Source organism: Podarcis tiliguerta (assembly GCF_965153285.1).
Source record: "Podarcis tiliguerta genome assembly, chromosome: 2".
NCBI lineage: Eukaryota > Metazoa > Chordata > Lepidosauria > Squamata > Lacertidae > Podarcis > Podarcis tiliguerta.
The window spans coordinates 8,035,073-8,054,559 of record NC_139535.1 but is presented as its reverse complement, the minus strand read 5'-3'; the positions used below and the strand labels follow the sequence as shown (position 1 = coordinate 8,054,559).

The 19,487-nt window shown below is 48.1% G+C and overlaps 1 protein-coding gene and 2 long non-coding RNA genes across 6 annotated transcripts in view; 2 read left to right on the top strand and 1 right to left on the bottom strand.

The window, feature by feature from the left end:
- LOC310671060 overlaps positions 1–19,487 on the top strand; it is a 184,643-nt gene that overhangs the window by 30,611 nt on the left and 134,545 nt on the right. The window lies entirely within an intron of this gene.
- LOC310670404 (uncharacterized protein) lies at positions 4,223–15,637 on the bottom strand. 4 transcript variants are annotated; one of them, XM_083425718.1, is made up of 4 exons: positions 15,460–15,637; positions 11,797–12,599; positions 8,264–8,360; positions 4,223–5,190 (listed from the first exon to the last, which is right to left on the bottom strand). In XM_083425718.1, the coding sequence occupies exons 2-4, from the start codon at positions 12,451–12,453 to the stop codon at positions 4,226–4,228; spliced, it is 1,719 nt and encodes a 572-aa protein (XP_083281844.1). In that variant the 5' UTR covers positions 12,454–12,599; positions 15,460–15,637; the 3' UTR covers positions 4,223–4,225. The 4 variants fall into 4 exon arrangements, with proteins under 4 accessions (XP_083281844.1, XP_083281847.1, XP_083281846.1 ...); XM_083425721.1 differs by having other exon boundaries at positions 8,279–8,360; XM_083425720.1 differs by lacking the exon at positions 15,460–15,637 and adding an exon at positions 15,348–15,403.
- The window catches only part of LOC310671048, a 105,918-nt gene continuing 96,822 nt past the window's right edge, over positions 10,392–19,487 (top strand). Inside the window, exon 1 of the long non-coding RNA XR_014507713.1 lies at positions 10,392–10,673. This is a non-coding gene — a long non-coding RNA (uncharacterized lncRNA). The remainder of the gene's footprint in view (positions 10,674–19,487) is intronic.

Below are 19,487 nucleotides of genomic sequence, written 5' to 3'. Positions count from 1 at the left end.
ACGTGTCTCCCTGCCTGAGCTCGTGGAGTATTCAGTGAAGCTGAATACTCAAGGATTCGGTCCAGACAAAAGAACAAACTTCTTCGTGCAGTTAAACTGTGGAACTCACTTCCACAGGAGCCACTGATTACCACCACTGTGTGGAACAGTTGTAACAGAGCACTGGGCAAATTGGTGGAGGAGATTAAGGCTATCAGTGGCTATTGCCCAAGATGGCTAAACGCGGCTTCTCTGGTCAGAGACAGGGGGTTGGACTGGATGATCTCTGGGGTCCCCCCAATTCCATGATTCTATAACTGCCGGTTGTTAGGAATCACAGGTGGGCAGAGTGCCGTTGCACTCAGATCCAGCTTGTAACTTCCCACATGCATGTTTGACGTTTTACTGTGTTTGGGGCAACCCAGTCAGATGGATGCCTAATAATAATAATAATAATAATAATAAAAAATATCACTAATCTAATTGGGATGCGGGTGGCGCTGTGGGTTAAAGCCTCAGTGCCTAGGGCTTGCCGATCGAAAGGTCGGCGGTTCGAATCCCCGCGGCGGGGTGCGCTCCCGTTGTTCGGTCCCAGTTCCTGCCAACCTAGCAGTTCGAAAGCACCCCTAAGTGCAAGTAGATAAATAGGGACCGCTTACTAGCGGGAAGGTAAACAGCGTTTCCGTGTGCGGCTCTGGCTCGCCAGAGCAGTGATGTCACGCTGGCCACGTGACCCGGAAGTGTCTCCGGACAGCGCTGGCCCCCGGCCTCTTCAGTGAGATGGGCGCACAACCCTAGAGTCTGGCAAGACTGGCCCGTATGGGCAGGGGTACCTTTACCTTTACTTTACCTTTTTAATCTAATCCAGCCAGCAGGATCTTCCTCATCCACTGATATCTCGGCAGCTGAGCAAAGAAACAGAGAGATAGGCTTCTTCTTTTTTTAAAAAAAGAAACTTTTTATTTCACTTATCTACCATGTTTTTATAACGTTTCACAGCATTCCGTGAAGTTCACAGCATTGACAGGGCCTTCAGAGCAATGAACCAAGCGAATAATAATAATTTAGAAAGACACACACTGGTGGGAGCTCCTCCAGCAACATCTGGAACAGCAAAGGGTCCCCACACCTGACCTAACAGATCTACATATATTAGTCATTCTTGCCAATTAACTGAAATCTGTACCGAGTCAGACCACTAGTCCACCTATTTCAGTACTGTCAACACTGACTGGCAGCAGCTCTCTGAGGTTATAGACAAGAGCAGAAGAGTTTGGATTTGATATCACTACCGGAAGGAGTCTCACAGCGGCTAACAATCTCCTTTCCCTTTCTCCCCCCCAACAAACTCTGTGAGGGGAGTGGGGCTGAGAGACTTCAGAGAAGTGTGACTGGTCTAAGGTCACCCAGCAGCTGCATGTGGAGGAGCGGCGACGCGAACCTGGTTCCCCAGATTACGTGACTACCGCTCTTAACCACTACACCACACTGGCTTTTTCCAAGTTGATAGAGGATGAGACTCCTTAATATCAGGGTCCTGGGTTTGAGCCCCACATTTGGGGGTTGGACTAGATGACCCTCGGGATCCCTTTGAACTCTACAATTCTATGAAAAGGGGCTGCTTAAAGAGGTATGATAGTTGCTTAAGTGTATGGTGCAGATGGGGCCCATAACCCCACTTTAAAGAGCCCTTTTAGGGTGCCCCAATTCCCCTCACAGAGCTGCAATACCCAGAGTGGTTTAAGAATCCATCCCTCTTCTCTGGGAACTCTGGGAGTTGTAGCTCAGCACCCGGAACAAACTACAGCTCCCAGGATGCTTTGGGGGAAGCCATGATCTTTTCATAAGATCATGGTATGCCCCACGGAGGACCTTAAGGTCCATATACAGCAACACCTTAGAGGTCCCTGGCCCTAAGGAAGTTAGATTAGCCTCAACTAGAGCCAGGGCCTTCTCAACACTGGCTCCGGCCTGGTGGAACGCTCTGTCTCATGAGACCAGGGGCCTGTGGGATCTGATTTCTTTCCGCAGGGCCTGTAAGACAGAGTTATTCCACCTGGGCTTTGGCTTGAAATCCGTTTGATTCCCTCCCCCTCTTTCTTTTTCCTTTCTCCTCCTATGAAGAGATTGCACCCTAATGTTTTAATGTTGTATCTTAATCTTTTAAATTGTATTTTAATCAACTTGTTTTTATTATTGGTTGTTAGCCGCCCTGAGCCCGGTCTTGGCTGGGGAGGGCAGGGTATAAATACAAATTTATTATTATTATTATTATTATTATTATTATTATTATTATTATTAGGATAGGATGCTGCTTTAACTGTACGGGGCAAACAAGGTCTCAGAGTTCCCATACAGGGATCGAACCTGCAACCTCGGTGTTATCAGCACCACGCTCTAACCAACTGAGCTATCCAGGCAAGAACATAGGAAGCAGTCTTTTACTCAGACCCTTGCTCCATATAGTTCAGTCCCTTTTAAGGAAACTGGCAATGGCTCTCCAGGAATTCAGGCAGGGAAACTCTCCTAGCCCTACCTGGATTGAACTGGGAACCTTCTGCACGCAAGGCAGGTGTCCCACAGCCCATCCCACTTCTGTAGAGATACGGCCACTGGGTAAATTATTGCAGGTGGCCGCTAGGTTTTCAAGGCTCGGTAAATCGATGCACACAAATATTCACAAAGCAGGTCGGTGCAATCATTTCAACAGCCAATACAGTGGTACCTCGGGTTACATACGCTTCAGGTTACATAGACTTCAGGTTACACACTCCGCTAACCCAGAAATAGTGCTTCAGGTTAAGAACTTTGCTTCAGGATAAGAACAGAAATTGGGCTCTGGTGGCGCAGCAGCAGCAGGAGGCCCCATTAGCTAAAGTGGTGCTTCAGGTTAAGAACAGTTTCAGGTTAAGAACGGACCTCTGGAACGAATTAAGTATGTAACCAGAGGTACCACTGTATGGGGTTGCGGCGCTCATCTCAATTTCAGACCAAGGGAGCCGGTGTTTGTCCACAATGGCTTTGACAAACCTCCTATGTTTGTATTTTGCGATGGGGTCCCCTTATGTCTTCCCCCTTCGCTCCTATAACGAAACACCTTTGGGTGAAGACATTTTCAAAACAAATAAATTGAAGGGATTCTCCTAATGCAGGAGGTCGCCTTGAGAGTAAATTCCTGTCCAGTAATTTTTTAAAAAAATTGTGAGAATGATGTTGTTGGGCTACAATTCCCATCATCCCCAGCCAGTTTCGCCGAAGGACATGATGGGAATTGTAGTCCAACAACATTTGAGGACCTAAGATTGAAGAATGCTGCTCTAGGGCAGGGAGTAGCAATGTGGTCCCCTCCAGAGGTTGTTAAGTTAGAACTCCAATCCTTTTCTTACTTTGAGCCGTGCTAGCCATGGAAGATGAAATCCAGCCTCTGGAGGGGCCCACAGTGGCTACTTTATGGGTTGAGAGCCAGTGTGGTGTAGTGGTTAAGAGCGGTAGTCTCGTAATCTGGGGAACCGGGTTCGCGTCTCCGCTCCTCCACATGCAGCTGCTGGGTGACCTTGGGCCAGTCACACTTCTCTGAAGTCTCTCAGCCCCACTCACCTCACAGTGTTTGTTGTGGGGGAGGAAGGGAAAGGAGAATGTTAGCCGCTGTGAGACTCCTGAAGGGGAGTGAAAGGCGGGATATCAAATCCAAACTCTTATTCTTCTTCTAGGCAAACTAAGGCCTGGAGGCCGGATCCGGCCCAATCACCTTCTAAATCCGGCCCACGGGTGGTCCAGGAATCAGTGTGTTTTTACATGAGTAGAATGCGACCTTTTATTTAAAATGCATCTCTGGGTTATTTGTGGGGCATAGGAATTCATTCATTCCCCCACCCCCAATATAGTCCAACCCCCCCCACAAGGTCTGAGGGACAGTGGACCAGCCCCCTGCTGAAAAAGTTTGCAGACCCCTGGGCTACCCCATTCTATAGATCTGATCAGGTCGCCGGTAGGGTTGCCATATGTCCTCTTTTTCTAGGACACGGCCTCTATTTCATGATGAGAGTTATCATAGAGTTGGCCAGATAGATTGGCCAGAGTGAAAAGTTGGCCAATGTGTCCTCTTTTTTGCTCTTCAGAATATGGCAACTCTAGGTCCCATATGTGAATCTTGTGAAAAATCAGAGAACTGAATTCAAATTTAATCCTTCCTCCAGCAAGCGCGCGCACACACACACACACACACACACACACACAGTAAAAATGCCTAGGATTTCCTTGCGGTGTGTATTTTCTGATGTGCAATAAGGTTTGAGCGCAGCCTGAAGCTTTTCCCACATTCCGAACATTCGTACGGTTTTTCTCCGGTGTGGATTCTCAGGTGTCCCGTAAGGAGTGTGCTGACACCAAAGGTTTTCCCGCATTCGGGACATTTGTACGGCTTCTCTCCCGTGTGGACTCGCTGGTGCCTGCTGAGCTGCTGGCTCACGGTGAAGCTTTTCCCGCACTCCAGGCATTTGTACGGCTTTTCCCCCGTGTGGACTCTCCGGTGAGTAATAATCTGCGAACTGTTGCAGAAGCGCTTGCCGCAGTCGGGACACTGGTACGGTTTCTCCCCCGTGTGCGATATTTCGTGCCGGATCAGGTCTGAGCTCACGCTGAAGCTTTTCCCGCAGTCTGAGCACTTGAACGGCCGGTCTCCTGTGTGGATTCTCTGGTGGTTTCTAAGGTGCGAGCTTTGGCGGAACGCCTGCCCGCACTCTGCGCATTTGTACGGTTTCTCCCCTGAGTGAGTCCTCTTGTGCTTAATGAGCTGCGAGCTCACGCTGAAGCTTTTCCCGCACTGCTGGCACTCGTACGGCTTCTGCCCGTTGTGAGTCCTTTCGTGGGCTATCAGGTTTGACTTCAATGTGAAGGATTTCCCGCAGTCAGGACACTCGTACGGCTTCTCCCCGGTGTGGATTCTCTGATGTGCGATCAGGCCGGTGCTGCGGCTGAAGCTCTTCCCACAGACGCCACAAGTCCTTTGCTTCTTGCCTTTGGGAGGGATCTTTGGAAAATCCCCAGGGTTTCTCTCAGGATCATTCACACTGTCTTCCGGGTGGCTTCCCATCTTTGTCTCTGAATAAGGCAGAAAAGCTGTTTTGTTATCCTGACATTGCAAATGAGGGCCTACTTGGGCTGGCCTTTCCGGCTGTGGATTACCCTCCTGCTGATTCAGCCAGCTGTCACCTAAAGGAGAGGAAAGCAACAATAATCTAGAGGAATGGTTTGCGGTGAATTGGTAGGGAGTGGTTTAATGTGGGTTTAGTATAGCTTGATACTACCAGCTTGCTTTGAATTGTTGTTTCACGTCGTAGCTGACATTATAATTGTCGCAAATAAACTTGGTTCTTAGTAAGTGGCAAAAGTAAGCTGTAAAGTGGTACCTCTGGTTACGTACTTACCGTATTTTTCGCTCTATAACACGCACCCGACCATAACACGCACGTAGTTTTTAGAGGAGGAAAACAAGAAAAAAATATTCTAAACGAAACAGTGGATGTATGATTTTTGTGGTTCATGCTGTGGCCACAGACATGTGATCTGACAGTGAGTTTGGAGTAGCCCAATGCAAAAATCCTGAGGATCCATGTGGATCCATGCTTTGTAACCACGTTTTTGCACCACTGCGGCCCCAGGCAACAGTGGGTGCGTGATTTTTTGGGTGCAAGATGTAGCCATGGACATGCTATGTGATCTGATGGTGAATTTGGGGTGACCCAGTACAAAAATCCTGAGGATCCATGTGGATCCGTGCTTTGTAACTACGTTTTAAGTGGGGAGGGAAGGAATAATAATAAATAATAATAATAATTAGTTTTATTTATATCCCACCCTCCCCAGCCGAAGGAAAAGCACTCAAGGGACAAGGAGCACGCGTGGGGTGGGTGGAGAAGGATGCTGCTAATAATGAAGAAGAGGGGTATAAAGGGAGAAGGCTCCTCTCCTCTCCCACTTTGCTCCTTTAAAGCAAGCAGGCTCTGCTTTTCTCCCCGCTCATCCCCGGCTTAGCGAGCTGAAGAACTTTGCTGCTATTTAGCAAGCTGAGTGGGGAGGAGAGAGGGACAGAGAGCCTGCTTGCTTTAAAGGAGCCAACCGGACAGGAGCCACTTACACTCGTGTAAGCGGCTCCTCTCCTCTCCCGCTTTGCTCCTTTAAAGCAAGCAGGCTCTCTGTCCCTCTCTCCTCCCCACTCAGCGGCTCTTCTCCCGCTTTGCTTTTTCAAAGTGAGCCACAGAGGAGGGAAGGAAGGGGAACCATGGATCCTCTGCTCACGACTGCAGCAGATCCCCCCGCCATCCGTAGGCATTCCCTCCATAACACGCACAGACATTTCCCCTTACTTTCTAGGAGGAAAAAAGGGAGTGTTATGGTGCAAAAAATACGGTAATTTGTTCTGGAGGTCCATTCTTAACCTGAAACTGTTCTTAACCTGAAGCACCACTTTAGCTAATGGGGCCTCCTGCTGCTGCCGCACCGCCGGAGCCCGATTTCTGTTCTTATCCTGAAGCAAAGTTCTTAACCCGAGGTACTATTTCTGGGTTAGCGGAGTCTGTAACCTGAAGCATATGTAACCCGAGGTACCACTGTATTGGTCCATAAGAGAGGGGGCAAAACCAAAATTTATAGCGGGGATTGCAGAAATACTTTTATCACAAGGGTTGGGTAAGTTTTGCAGTTCAGGGGCCATATTTCTTTAAGGGCTTCCTTCTGGGGCCTACAATTCCCAGTTCCCTGTGACGAGGGGTTGATCGGTGAACTACTCTGGGAATTACACAAGATTTCTCCCTATCTTCCTCTCTGCTGAGTTCCACAAGGGGCAAAACTGAGACCACATTCACACCATAGCTTTAAAGTAAAAAGGGAAAAAAGGTAAAGAACCCCTGGACAGTTAAGTCCAGTCAAAGGCGACTACAGTGGTACCTCGGGTTACATATGCTTCAGGTTACAGACGCTTCAGGTTACAGACTCTGCTAACCCAGAAATAGTACCTCGAGTTAAGAACTTTGGTTCAGGATGAGAACAGAAATCGTGCTCCGGCGGCGCAGCAGCAAGGGGAGGCCCCATTAGCTAAAGTGGTACCTCAGGTTAAGAACAGTTTCAGGTTAAGAACGGACCTCCAGAACGAATTAAGTACGTAACCAGAGGTACAACTTTATGGGGTTGTGGCACTCATCTCACTTTCAGGCTGAGGGAGCCGGCGTTTGTCCACAATGGCTTTCCGGGTCATGTGGCCAGGATGACTAAACTGCTTCTGGCGCAACGGAACACCAGAGCGCATGGAAATGACGTTTACCTTCCCTCTGCAGCGGTACCTGGCATGCTTTTGAACTGCTAGGTTGGCAGGAGCTGGGACAGAGCAATGGGAGCTCACTCCATCTCCGGGATTTGAATCACCGACTTTCTGATTGGTAAGCCCAAGAGGCTCAGTGGTTTAGACCACAGTGCCCCCCCCCAAAGCACTTTAAGCAGCCATGGCTTCCTCCAAAGAATTATGGGAATTGGAGTTTGTTGTGGTTTTGCTGAGTGTTCTAGGGGAGCCCTATTCCCCTCCCAGAACTACAGTTCCCAGAGTTCCCTGTGAGGAGAGATTGATAGTTATACCACTCTGGGAACTGTAGCTCTGGGAGGGGAATAGGTGCTTCCTAGCAACTGTCGGTACCATTAACAAACCACAGCTCCCAGAATTCTTTGCAGGGGGGGAAAGCCATGACAATTTAAAGAGGTATCATAGCGCTTAAAATGTATGGCCTAGCTCCTTTCAAGCACTGACTGCAATAGGATAAACGGAAGGCAAATCTTAAAAAATTAGAACAGCCTTTACCAAAGGTGTCATGGGCTTTGAAGATGCTCAAATTCAGGACACAAGGGAGAAACGTGCTAAGAGGAAGGCACGCTTGGCAAACCCTCACTGTGATCAACTCCCACCCGGAAACCTATGTCCCCAGTGTGGAAGGACGTGTGGATCCAGAATTGGCCTCCACAGTCACTTACGGACTCACTGTTAAGACTGTGTTCATGGAAGACAATCTTACTCGGCTACGAGGGATCCCCAAAGAAGAATAGGACATTTTTTTTAAGGCCCAGTTCAGCTGTCGGGGCTGATCCTGCAGCCTCCGGAGAAAGCGTTTGTAGGTTTGTGTGCCCACGGATATCAGATGGGCACCTCCTGTTCTAGGGGCAGGGAAGATCAGAGCTGAGGTTTAAGAACCCGGGACAGGAAGAAGCCTGTACTTCAGGCAACCAAGGACCTCCACCTTACCCGAAGAGGACCCACCTCTGCCACCCTCTTCTTTGACTTCCACAGGCGGCAGCTTCTCTCTGGCCTCTGAAGGAGCCGCGGGATTCGTAGGCACTACCTGAAACAAGCAGGAGAATACAACCCTGTCAAGGCAGCTGGAAAAAGGCAACAGGGTAGGATGGAAAAGTACTGGGCAAAGGGGGAAGGAGGTGCCGGAAAGAAGGGCGGACCTTTGGTCCTCCAGGGTGCATCTAGTCCATCGTTCTCTTCCCACAAGGGAAGTAATAGTGCCACTGTATTCTGCTCTGGTCAGACCTCACCTGGAGTACTGTGTCCAGTTCTGGGCACCACAATTCAAGAAGGACACTGAGAAACTGGAACGTGTCCAGAGGAGGGCAACCAAAATGGTCAAAGGCCTGGAAACGATGCCTTATGAGGAAGGGCTAAGGGAGCTGGGCATGTTTAGCCTGGAGGAGGTTAAGGGGTGATATGATAGCCATGTTCAAATATATAAAAGGATGTCATATAGAGGAGGGAGAAAGGTTGTTTTCTGCTGCTCCAGAGAAGCGGACAGGGAGCAATGGATCCAAACTACAAGAAAGAAGATTCCACCTAAACATTAGGAAGAACTTCCTGACAGTAAGAGCTGTTCGACAGTGGAATTTGCTGCCAAGGAGTGTGGTGGAGTCTCCTTCTTTGGAGGTCTTTAAGCAGAGGCTTGACAACCATATGTCAGGAGTGGTCTGATGGTGGTTCCTGCTTGGCAGGGGGTTGGACTCGATGGCCCTTGTGGTCTCTTCCAACTCTATGTTTCTATGATTCAGTGACCCATCAGATGCGTCTCGGGAAGCCGGCAAAGATCAATGCATTGTTTTGAGAATCCCACAAAAAACAACACATTGTTTGGGAAAACAGCAGGCGACAATGCGGTATTATCACAGAGTTTGAATGCCGCCAGGGTCGGCTTAGAAATAAATGATCTCGTATCTGACTCCCAGTAAGTAAGCAAAAATGTATAAGGCAGGTACAAATTTCTGCTGGAAATGTAAAGAAAAATAAGGCACCTTCTGTCATATGTGGTGGTCTTGTAAGGTAATAAAAGCATTCTGGGGAATGATATATAATGAGATGAAAAAAATGCTCAAATTAACTTTTCTAAAAAAAAAAAGAACCAGAGGCTTTTTTATTAGGATTTATACGTGCAGACATTCCAAAGGAGCAGAAAAGACTTTTTATGTATGTGATGACAGCCGCATGGATGCTACTAGCCCAGAGATGGAAAGAAGATAAAGTCCCTATCAGAGAAGAATGGCACGTTAAACTGCTGGACTATGCCAAAATGGCAAAACTGACTGGAAAGTTCAGCAGCCAGGAAGACCAAAACTTTAATAAAGAATGGGGGAAATTTATAATTTACCTTGGAGACCACTATCAGCAGATAAAAACATTAGCAATACAACTTGTAATGCAGCAAGTATTTCTGGAAACCATGGGGTAAGATAAAATATGGACTACTGAAAAATATGCAGTAGAAAAAGTTAACAATAGGACCCAGGGAGGGGAAGGTGGAAGTCCAGAGATTCGAATGAATCTTTAACTATGGGTATGTACAGTTGGTTGTATAGTTGTATAGTTGTATACTATACAACTATACAACTAACAGGACCTAACAGAAGCAGGACCTAACAGAAGGACCTAACAGAAGCAGAAGACATCAAGAAGAGGTGGCAAGAATACACAGAGGAATTATACCAGAAAGATATGGATGCCTCGTACACCCCAGGTAGTGTGGTTGCTGACCTTGAGCCAGACATCCTGGAGAGTGAAGTCAAATGGGCCTTAGAAAGCATTACAAATAACAAGGCCAGTGGAAGTGATGGTATTCCAGCTGAACTATTTAAAATTTTAAAAGATGATGCTGTTAAGGTGCTACACTCAATATGCCAGCAAGTTTGGAAAACTCAGCAGTGGCCAGAGGATTGGAGAAGGTCAGTCTACATCCCAATCCCAAAGAAGGGCAGTGCTAAAGAATGCTCCAACTACTGCACAATTGCACTCATTTCACACGCTAGCAAGGTTATGCTTAAAATTCTACAAGGAAGGCTCAAGCAGTATGTGGACCGTGAACTCCCAGAAGTGCAAACTGGATTTAGAAGAGGCAGTGGAACCAGAGACCAAATTGCAAACATGCGCTGGATTATGGAGAAAGCTAGAGAGTTCCAGAAAGACATCTACTTCTGCTTCATTGACTATGCAAAAGCCTTTGACTGTGTCGACCACAGCAAACTATGGCAAGTTCTTAAAGAAATGGGAGTGCCTGATCATCTCATCTGTCTCCTGAGAAATCTCTATGTGGGACAAGAAGCTACAGTTAGAACTGGATATGGAACAACTGATTGGTTCAAAATTGGGAAAGGAGTACGACAAGGCTGTATTTTGTCTCCCTGCTTATTTAACTTATATGCAGAATTCATCATGCGAAAGGCTGGGATGGATGAATCCCTAGCCGGAATTAAGATTGCTGGAAGAAATATCAACAACCTCAGATATGCAGATGACACAACCTTGATGGCAGAAAGTGAGGAGGAATTAAAGAACCTTTTATTGAGGGTGAAAGAGGAGAGCGCAAAATATGGTCTGAAGCTCAACATCAAAAAAACGAAGATCATGGCCACTGGGCCCATCACCTCCTGGCAAGTAGAGGGGGAAGAAATGGAGGCAGTGAGAGATTTTACTTTCTTGGGCTCCATGATCACTGCAGATGGTGACAGCAGCCACGAAATTAAGAGACGCCTGCTTCTTGGGAGGAAAGCAATGACAAACCTAGACAGCATTTTAAGAAGTAGAGACATCACCTTGCCAACAAAGGTCCGTATAGTAAAAGCTATGGTTTTCCCAGTAGTGATGTATGGAAGTGAGAGCTGGATCATAAAGAAGGCTGATTGCCGAAGAATTGACGCTTTTGAATAATGGTGCTGGAGGAGACTCTTGAGAGTCCCATGGACTGCAAGAAGATCAAACGCATCCATTCTTAAGGAAATCAGCCCTGAGTGCTCACTGGAAGGACAGATTGTGAAGCTGAGACTCCAATACTTTGGCCACCTCATGAGAAGAGAAGACTCCCTGGAAAAGACCCTGATGCTGGGAAAGATGGAGGGCACAAGGAGAAGGGGACGACAGAGGACGAGATGGTTGGACAGTGTTCTCGAAGCTACGAGCATGAGTTTGACCAAACTGTGGGTGGCAGCGGAAGACAGGAGTGCCTGGCGTGCTCTGATCCATGGGGTCACGAAGAGTCGGACACGACTGAACGACTAAACAACAACAACATAGTTGTATAGTTGTATATGTACAGTGTTCTCGAAGATAACAGCATGAGTTTGACCAAACTGCGGGAGGCAGTGGAAGACAGACGTGCCTGGTCCATGGGGTCATGAAGAGTCGGACACGACTAAACAACAACAAATGTGTAGTTGGATTGTTATATCTTTATACTTGTAAAATCAAATAAAAATTATTTCAAAAAAGAAAAGAAAAGAGAGAAATGCCCTCACCTCTTTCTCACCCGCTGGCTGCCTCCTCAGGAAACCTTCTGCCAGAGCCACCGCCTGGGCGCAGGTCTCCGGCCTGCCTTCCCAGACCCAGCTCCTCATCTCCGGCGGCAGGACGGCCAGGAACTGCTCCAGAATCACCAGCTCCAGGATCTGCTCCTTGGTGTGCCTCTCTGGCTTCAGCCACCGGTGGCACAGGTACCAGAGCTGGCTGCACACTTTGCGTGGTCCCTCAACCTCCTGGTAGCGGAACCGTCGGAAGTTCAGCCGCTGTGCCTCCAGGGCGACGGTGTCCCTTTCCCAGGGCTCTTCCTTGCCTTGCCCAGAATCCAAACCCATGTAGGCCTCTTCGGATGCTCTGCTGAGGTCTGTCAGGAGGCTGCTTGCGCCATCTCCTTCAGGGCTGCCACTGTTGCAGTGCGTTCTTTCAGCAGACAGCGGACAAGGCATGGGGTCTTCCCATGGGGCAAGTTCTGGCAAGCGTGGGGCGCTCCATCCCATGTTTTGCGGCTGCCTGGCTGTTTGGAACGGCTCCACAACCTCCCGCTGGACTCTTCCAGGCCCCTTATGCAATTTGGGTCCTGCCCCGCCCTGCCTCTTTGCTCGTGTTCCCGGACCTGCGCCCCGATTCGGCAAAGCTTGAATTTCACTCCGGTTCATCTCTCCTTCCGTCTCTCGTGCAGAAAAGCAACAGCTGCGCCTCACTCCACCTCAGCTCCTAAACCGTGTCTTCAGTCGCCTGCTTCGTTCGGTTCAGACACTCAGTCTGGTGCGAGGTAAGAAGCTCCATTGGCAACGACCCTGTCCTGAATCCAACAGAGACAAAAGACGGAAGATTATTCCTGAGGATTTTTTATTTTTTTTTAAAGAGCTGTGTTACATTAGGAACATAGAAAGTCAGGCCATCAGTCTAACTACCTCAGTGCTGTTTGCACTGACTGGCAGTAGTTCTCTAGGATTTTTTCCCTTTTCTCAATTTTTTAATTTTTATTTTACATACAGTGGTACCTCGGGTTACAGACGCTTCAGGTTACAGACTCCGCTAACCCAGAAATAGTGCTTCAGGTTAAGAACTTTGCTTCAGGATGAGAACAGAAATCGTGCTGTGGTGGCAGCAGGAGGCCCCATTAGCTAAAGTGGTGCTTCAGGTTAAGAACAGTTTGAGGTTAAGAACAGACCTCTGGAACGAATTAAGTACTTAAGCAGAGGTACCACTGTATTAAGAATTACAATCATACCACAACACATTCCAAAACTACAAGATTCTTACGAATCTCTGGACTTCCCTCCTCCCCCTCCGTGGGTCTCATTGTTAAACCTTTTCTCCTGCATCTTTTATAATGCAGATTTTTATATCTCCATTGTTCTTGTTACATTACAAGTGTTATTGCAATCCCGCTAACAATTTTAACGGTTTACAGTGGTCTCCATTTACAGGCAAATTATAAATTTCCTCTATTCCTCATTACATTTTTCATCTTCCTTTTTTCTGATCTTCCCAGTCATTTTAGCCATTTTGGCACAATCCACCAGCTTGATCTGCTATTACATCTCTGGGCTAGCAGCAGCGATTTCTCTCTCAACCCTGCATGGAGATGTCGGGAACTGAACCTGTGACCGTCTGCATGCCAAGCAGATGTTCCGGCACTGAGCTGAAAAGGCTTAGCAGGTTCATACAATTGCATTATAAGCACATGTCCCAGACACCTCCTCAACGGCAGATAAAAGCGGTTCTGTTCCGCCACAATTCCGAAGCAATTCATATTTGTGTTGCTCAGTCTGCTTATGGTTTTGATTTGAGCTGCAGAGTTGGTTTCTGGTGGCTCAATTAGTGAATTTAAAAGACGCCTGCTCCTTGGGAGAAAGGCGATGGCAAAGCTAGACAGCATCTTAAAAAGCAGAGACATCACCTTGCCAACAAAGGTCCGAATAATTAAAGCCATGGTTTCCCCAGTAGTGATGTATGGAAGTGAGAGCTGGACCATAAAGAAGGCTGATCGCCGAAGAATGGATGCTTTTGAATTATGGTGCTGGAGGAGACTCTTGAGAGTCCCATGGACTGCAAGAAGATCAAACCTCTCCATTCTGAAGGAAAACAGCCCTGAGTGCTCACTGGAAGGACAGATCCTGAAGCTGAGGCTCCAAGACTTTGGCCCCCTCATGAGAAGAGAAGACTCCCTGGAAAAGACCCTGATGTTGGGAAAGATGGAGGGCACAAGGAGAAGGGGGCGACAGAGGACGAGATGGTTGGACAGTGTTCTCGAAGCTACAAACATGAGTTTGACCAAACTGCGGGAGGCAGTGGAAGACAGGAGTGCCTGGCGTGCTCTGGTCCATGGGGTCACGAAGAGTCGGACACGACTAAACGACTAAACAACAACAACAGCACCTTTCTTGCTATGTGGGTTTTATCTTGTATATCGCAAGACAAGTGGAAGGGGATGCGAGAAGTGAGATGGCGCTTTGTGTATTATCTGCCTTTCTTGGGGATCAAGAAATAGCAAAATTTTGTCCCTGCTGGGAAAAAGGGAAAGGTTAACAGCTCAGCAGAACACATGATTTGCATGCAGAAGGCCTCCAGGTTCAACCCTCAGCATTTCCAGGTAATAATAATAATAATAATAATAATAATAATAATAATAATAATAAAAAATTTATTTGTACCCTGCCCATCTGGCTAGGTTTCCCCAGCCACTCTGGGCGGCTTCCACAAGACAAAAAAATACATTAAGATGTCATACATTAAAAACTTCCCTGTAGGACTAGAAAGGACTCTTGTCTGAAACTCTGGAGAGCTGCTGTCAGTCAGTGTGGACAATACTGAGGTAGGGAAACCAATGGTACAGGGAAACTGTACAGGGAAGTTTTTTTTAAAAAAAATAATATTATGTTTTATATATGTTGGAAGCTGCCTAGAGTGGCTGGGGCAATCCAGTCAAATGGGTTGGGTATAAATAAAATAATAATAATAATGAGGCGCTCGGATGCTACTAGCCCAGAGATGGAAAGAAGACAAAGTCCCTACCAGAGAGGAATGGCAAGCAAGGCTGACTGGAAAACTCAGGAACCAAGAGGACAAAAACTTTAAAAAAGAACAGGGAAAAATTGTAATTTATTTAGGAGACCACGGCAAGCAGATGAAAACATGAGCAGGATTTTAATCTCTCACTTGCAGTGTAACAAATACCATGGATAGTATGGATTTATATAAAATATAGATTATGAAATAATATGCAGTTGTAAATGTTGACACTAGGACCCATGGAGGGGGGGAGGAATCTCTAGATTCAGAGTAATCTCTATATATGGATATGCATTTGGATTGTTATAATTTTGTATCTGTAAAATCAAATAAAAATGATTTCAAAATGTAGAATGATGATGATGATGTTCCTCTATGGGTCAGTATGGAGAGACACGGGATGCAGTGGGCAGACAACCTGCTCTGCATGCAGCGTCAATCCCTAAGCAGGGCTGTCCTGAAACCCCAGGAGGCTGCTGCCTGCCTGTGCAGACAAAACGGGGCTGGATGGACCATCAGTCTGACTCCGTACATGTCAAAACACCCTCGCCGCTTCCAAACCCCCTGAATGCGTTTTCCTTGCCAATTCCGCTGGCCTCCTGGCTCGCCTCCCTCCTTGCCCCAAAACACAGCTTTGCACTCACCTCTCTGACCTTCTGCAGAAAGAAGCCATGGTTTTGCAGCTGAGTTCCCTGGCAGGAAAAGGAAGGGACAGCATTGGCTGGCTGCTCCCTGGGCCTCTCTGCAAAACACGGCTCTATCCGTTTAACCCATTGGGGGCTGTGGGGCAGCTACCCAACAGAGAGGTGGCATGCGAGCAAACAGGCTGGAATAATAATAATAATAATAATAATAATAATAATAATAATAATAATATTTATACGCCACCCTCCTCGGCCAGAGCCGGGCTCAGGGCGGCTAACACCAGTAAAATTACAGTAAAAACATAATGGGGGGGAAAATCCAATTTTAAATACAGGTTAAAATGCAATTTAAAATGCAGCCTCATTTTAAAAGTAAGGTAAAGGGGCCCCTGACCGTTAGGTCCAGTTGTGGATGACTCTGGGGTTGCAGTGCTCATCTTGCTTTATTGGCCGAGGGAGCCGGCGTACAGCTTCCGGGTCATGTGGCCAGCATGACTAAGCCGCTTCTGGCGAACCAGAGCAGCACACGGAAATGCCGTTTACCTTCCCGCCAGAGCGGTACCTATTTATCTACTTGCACTTTGACATGCTTTCGAACTGCTAGGTTAGCAGGAGCAGGGATCGAGAAACGGGAGCTCACCCCATGGCGGGGATTTGAACCGCCAACCTTCTGATCGGCAAGTCCTAGACTCTGTGGTTTAACCCACAGCGCCACCCACATCCCTCATTTTAAAAGTAGCTGTCTTATTAAAAGCAGAGTCAGCCAGACAGACCCCTTGGGTCCACCTAGCATTGTCTACACTGACCGACACTGAGGAGAAACCGCACATGTAATCCCACGGTGGGAAAAGCTTCAGTCAGAGGACCAATTTGGTGAGTCGCCTGCGAATCCACACCAGAGAGAGGCCGTATCAATGCTCCCAGTGCGAGACAGGCTTCCGGTGGCAACTCCATTTGAAGAGGCACCGGAAGATCCACACAGGAGAGAAACCTCACGAATGCCCAGAGATACGTTACTCAATCACCGGAGGACCCACACAGGGGAGAAGCCGTACGAGTGCCCCGATTGCGGGAGAAACTTCAACCACCCGTGCAACTTAATTGAACACCAGAAGACGCACACAGGGGAGAAACCGCACGAATGTCCCGAGTGTGGGAAAAACTTCTCCCGCCGGGATACGCTGATCAAGCACCAGAGAACCCACACAGGGGAGAAGCCTTATGAATGCCCCGAGTGCGGGAAAAGTTTCCATCATCCTTGCAGGTTGATTGATCCAAATAATAATAATAATAATAATAATTTTTTATTTATACCCCGCCCATCTGGCTGGGCCTCCCCAGCCACTCTGGGCGGCTTCCATAGAAACCAAAAGTACACTAAAATATCACATGTTAAAAACTTCCCTGAACAGGGCTGCCTTCAGATGTCTTCTGAATGTCAGGTAGTTGTTTATCGCTTTGACATCTGCTGGAAGGGCGTTCCACAGGGCGGGCACCACTACCAAGAAGACCCTCTGCCTGGTTCCCTGTAGCTTTGCTTCTCGCAATGAGGGAACTGCCAGAAGGCCCTCGGTGCTGGACCTCAGTGTCCAGGCAGAACGATGGGGGTGGAGACGCTCCTTCAAGTATACATGGGAGATGTTGCAGGAATTTATGTATAGGTTTGGGGGGGGGTGTATATGTATAGGTTTGGGGGGGTGCAGATATCATGCACATGCAGCCCACTACCAAAATCAGCACAATCGCTTTTGTGACTTTTGTGATTTGTCCCCACAAAACACTTCCTCACAGTTTCTTCCTATCTATTCAAAGGGCCTCTGCTGCACGATACCAAATGTAAGAATTCGCTGATAAATGTTTCTATGTACGGGCTCACTGGGAAAACTTCAGAAATTCATATAGACAGGTGAGCTCAGCTACTCAGCAGCTCCTCTGCCTGAGTGATAATCCCTGGCATCCTGATACCTGAGTGCCAGACAGGTAGCCATTCCAGAAATAACAAACCCAGATGAAGACAAATGGGTGTGATTAACTTGGCTGGGGCTAATTCGGCAGGGCCACTACTGATCCATGCAGATGGCTTACCCCTGACGCGTCACCAGTTCACTCGTGGTGTCATGCGCTTAACACTGGCAGCATGCGGCCTTCCCCCCGCGGATTTCGCAGCGCACTCTTTTAGGATAGGAGCGGCAACCACAGCAATGCACCTGGCCCTCACTGCCGAGAGGATTAAGGACTTAGGCCCCTGGAAATCGGATGCTTACAAACGCTATGTTAGAAAAAAATTATGATGGCTCACCTGGGGTTACCTGACCTTGGCCTGTTCTTTCAATTTTCTTACAGGAGATATGAGGGTGCGCGCCTGGATAATCGGGCACAGCATTGTGCATTGGGCCAGGGTCCGCGCCATCAATTCTGGTCTCGGGCCGTGCCTTGGCTTACCGTCTGGCATCAGTATATCCTGGATCTCTCGGAGGGGAATGCGCTGGGCCGAGATGTTGCCTGCAATTAAGGCCAGGGCGGCAGTGGAGGGCCCCCCAGATGTATTACTGATACTGTTAAGTAGTGGGCGAACATATCAGACGACACAGTGATTTCTCCAGAGCAGCTCTTTATTGTAAGCTGGACAGACTGAACAGCAAACAGCTCAGCCGGCCTGCTTTTATAGGAGCCGGCTGTCAACATTGTAGCAACAACAACCCAGGGTTTCCCGCCTAAAATAACTGACGTGGACCTGAGTGAAAACTATCTACAGTATCCCCCTGCTGGCCCAGGGTGAGAACATCAGTACATAACAGATACAATTAGGGGAAAATGATCTAGCTTACCGAAAGGCAGTTGATTTGCAGTGGCACATCTTTAGTGACTTTGAGGAGCTTAAGGTCGCTTACCCGAACATCACAATTATTTGGGCCTCGTTGATGGAAAGGCGGATCTGGAGAGATTGCAGGTGCCTAATAGCCATGAATAGCCTTGGATCGGGCGGTGGTGCGTAGAGTGGCAGCCCTGGGTGGGAAGTCATTGAACACCCGGGCATACGTTTCAACTGTGAGGCCCTCTACCGGTTTGATGGCGTGCATCTTTCGGATGCAGGAAATGATGTTTGGCTGATGAATATAGCAAAGGGGATAAGGGATTGGTTTCAGGCATGAGAGTATTGGCGGCGAGTGATTGCTCGTGTGGCGGTTAGGCATTGGTAAGAAGGGGTTAAGAGGATGTGGGGGGGGAGGAACGCCATCACCTCCCACCAGTGAACGAAGGGTGGTCCGATAAAGGACTCCGGGGGGCGTGGCCCTGTCTGAAGCCTATGGAGGTGTGGGTCAAAGGCACGCCCCCCCCAGCAGTGACCCGGGGGAGCTCCTAGTTGACGTGCCTCAGCAGGAGACCTCCCCTCTATGGTGTTAACCCTTCCCGTGTCTCCAGCAAATGGGCTGGAGCCAGATAGTCGATAGGACCAATGCCTAAGCCAATGCCTCTCATTCCTGAATTCAATAAAGTTGTGGCCTAATTCACCCATTTAACCTTAAAATTATGGTGTCTTGTGTCTTTATTTATCCTGGTGGGGGGCGGAACTCGCCACGCAACAAATAAAAGTTTGGGGGCTCTTTTGTTCGGGGCTTCCATCTTGTTCCACCTTGTGGCAGGTGGGAGTCCTGTTGTGACAGTCTTCAATAAAGACCAAGCCTACTGGCTGCTGTTTTGTTCTGGTATTCCTGGCTGGTGTCCTCGTTTTTTGTCCAAGGGAGCCCTCCGATTTCTCCGTTAACAGAGAGAAGCCTCACGAATGCCCTGAGTGCGAGAAGAACTTTTCTCCGTGAGATATGCTGATCAAACACCAAAGGACCCACGTGGAGGAGAAATCTTATGAATGCTCCGAGTGTGGGAAAAACTTCATTCTTGGCTTGATGGTTCAGAACGAAGGCCAGGGACACATCACAAGGGCAGCCACAGACCCACACTGACAACAACAGCTCCCAATGACTCACGCTGTATTATACAGATGTGGAAGTGTGAACTCCACAAATGGG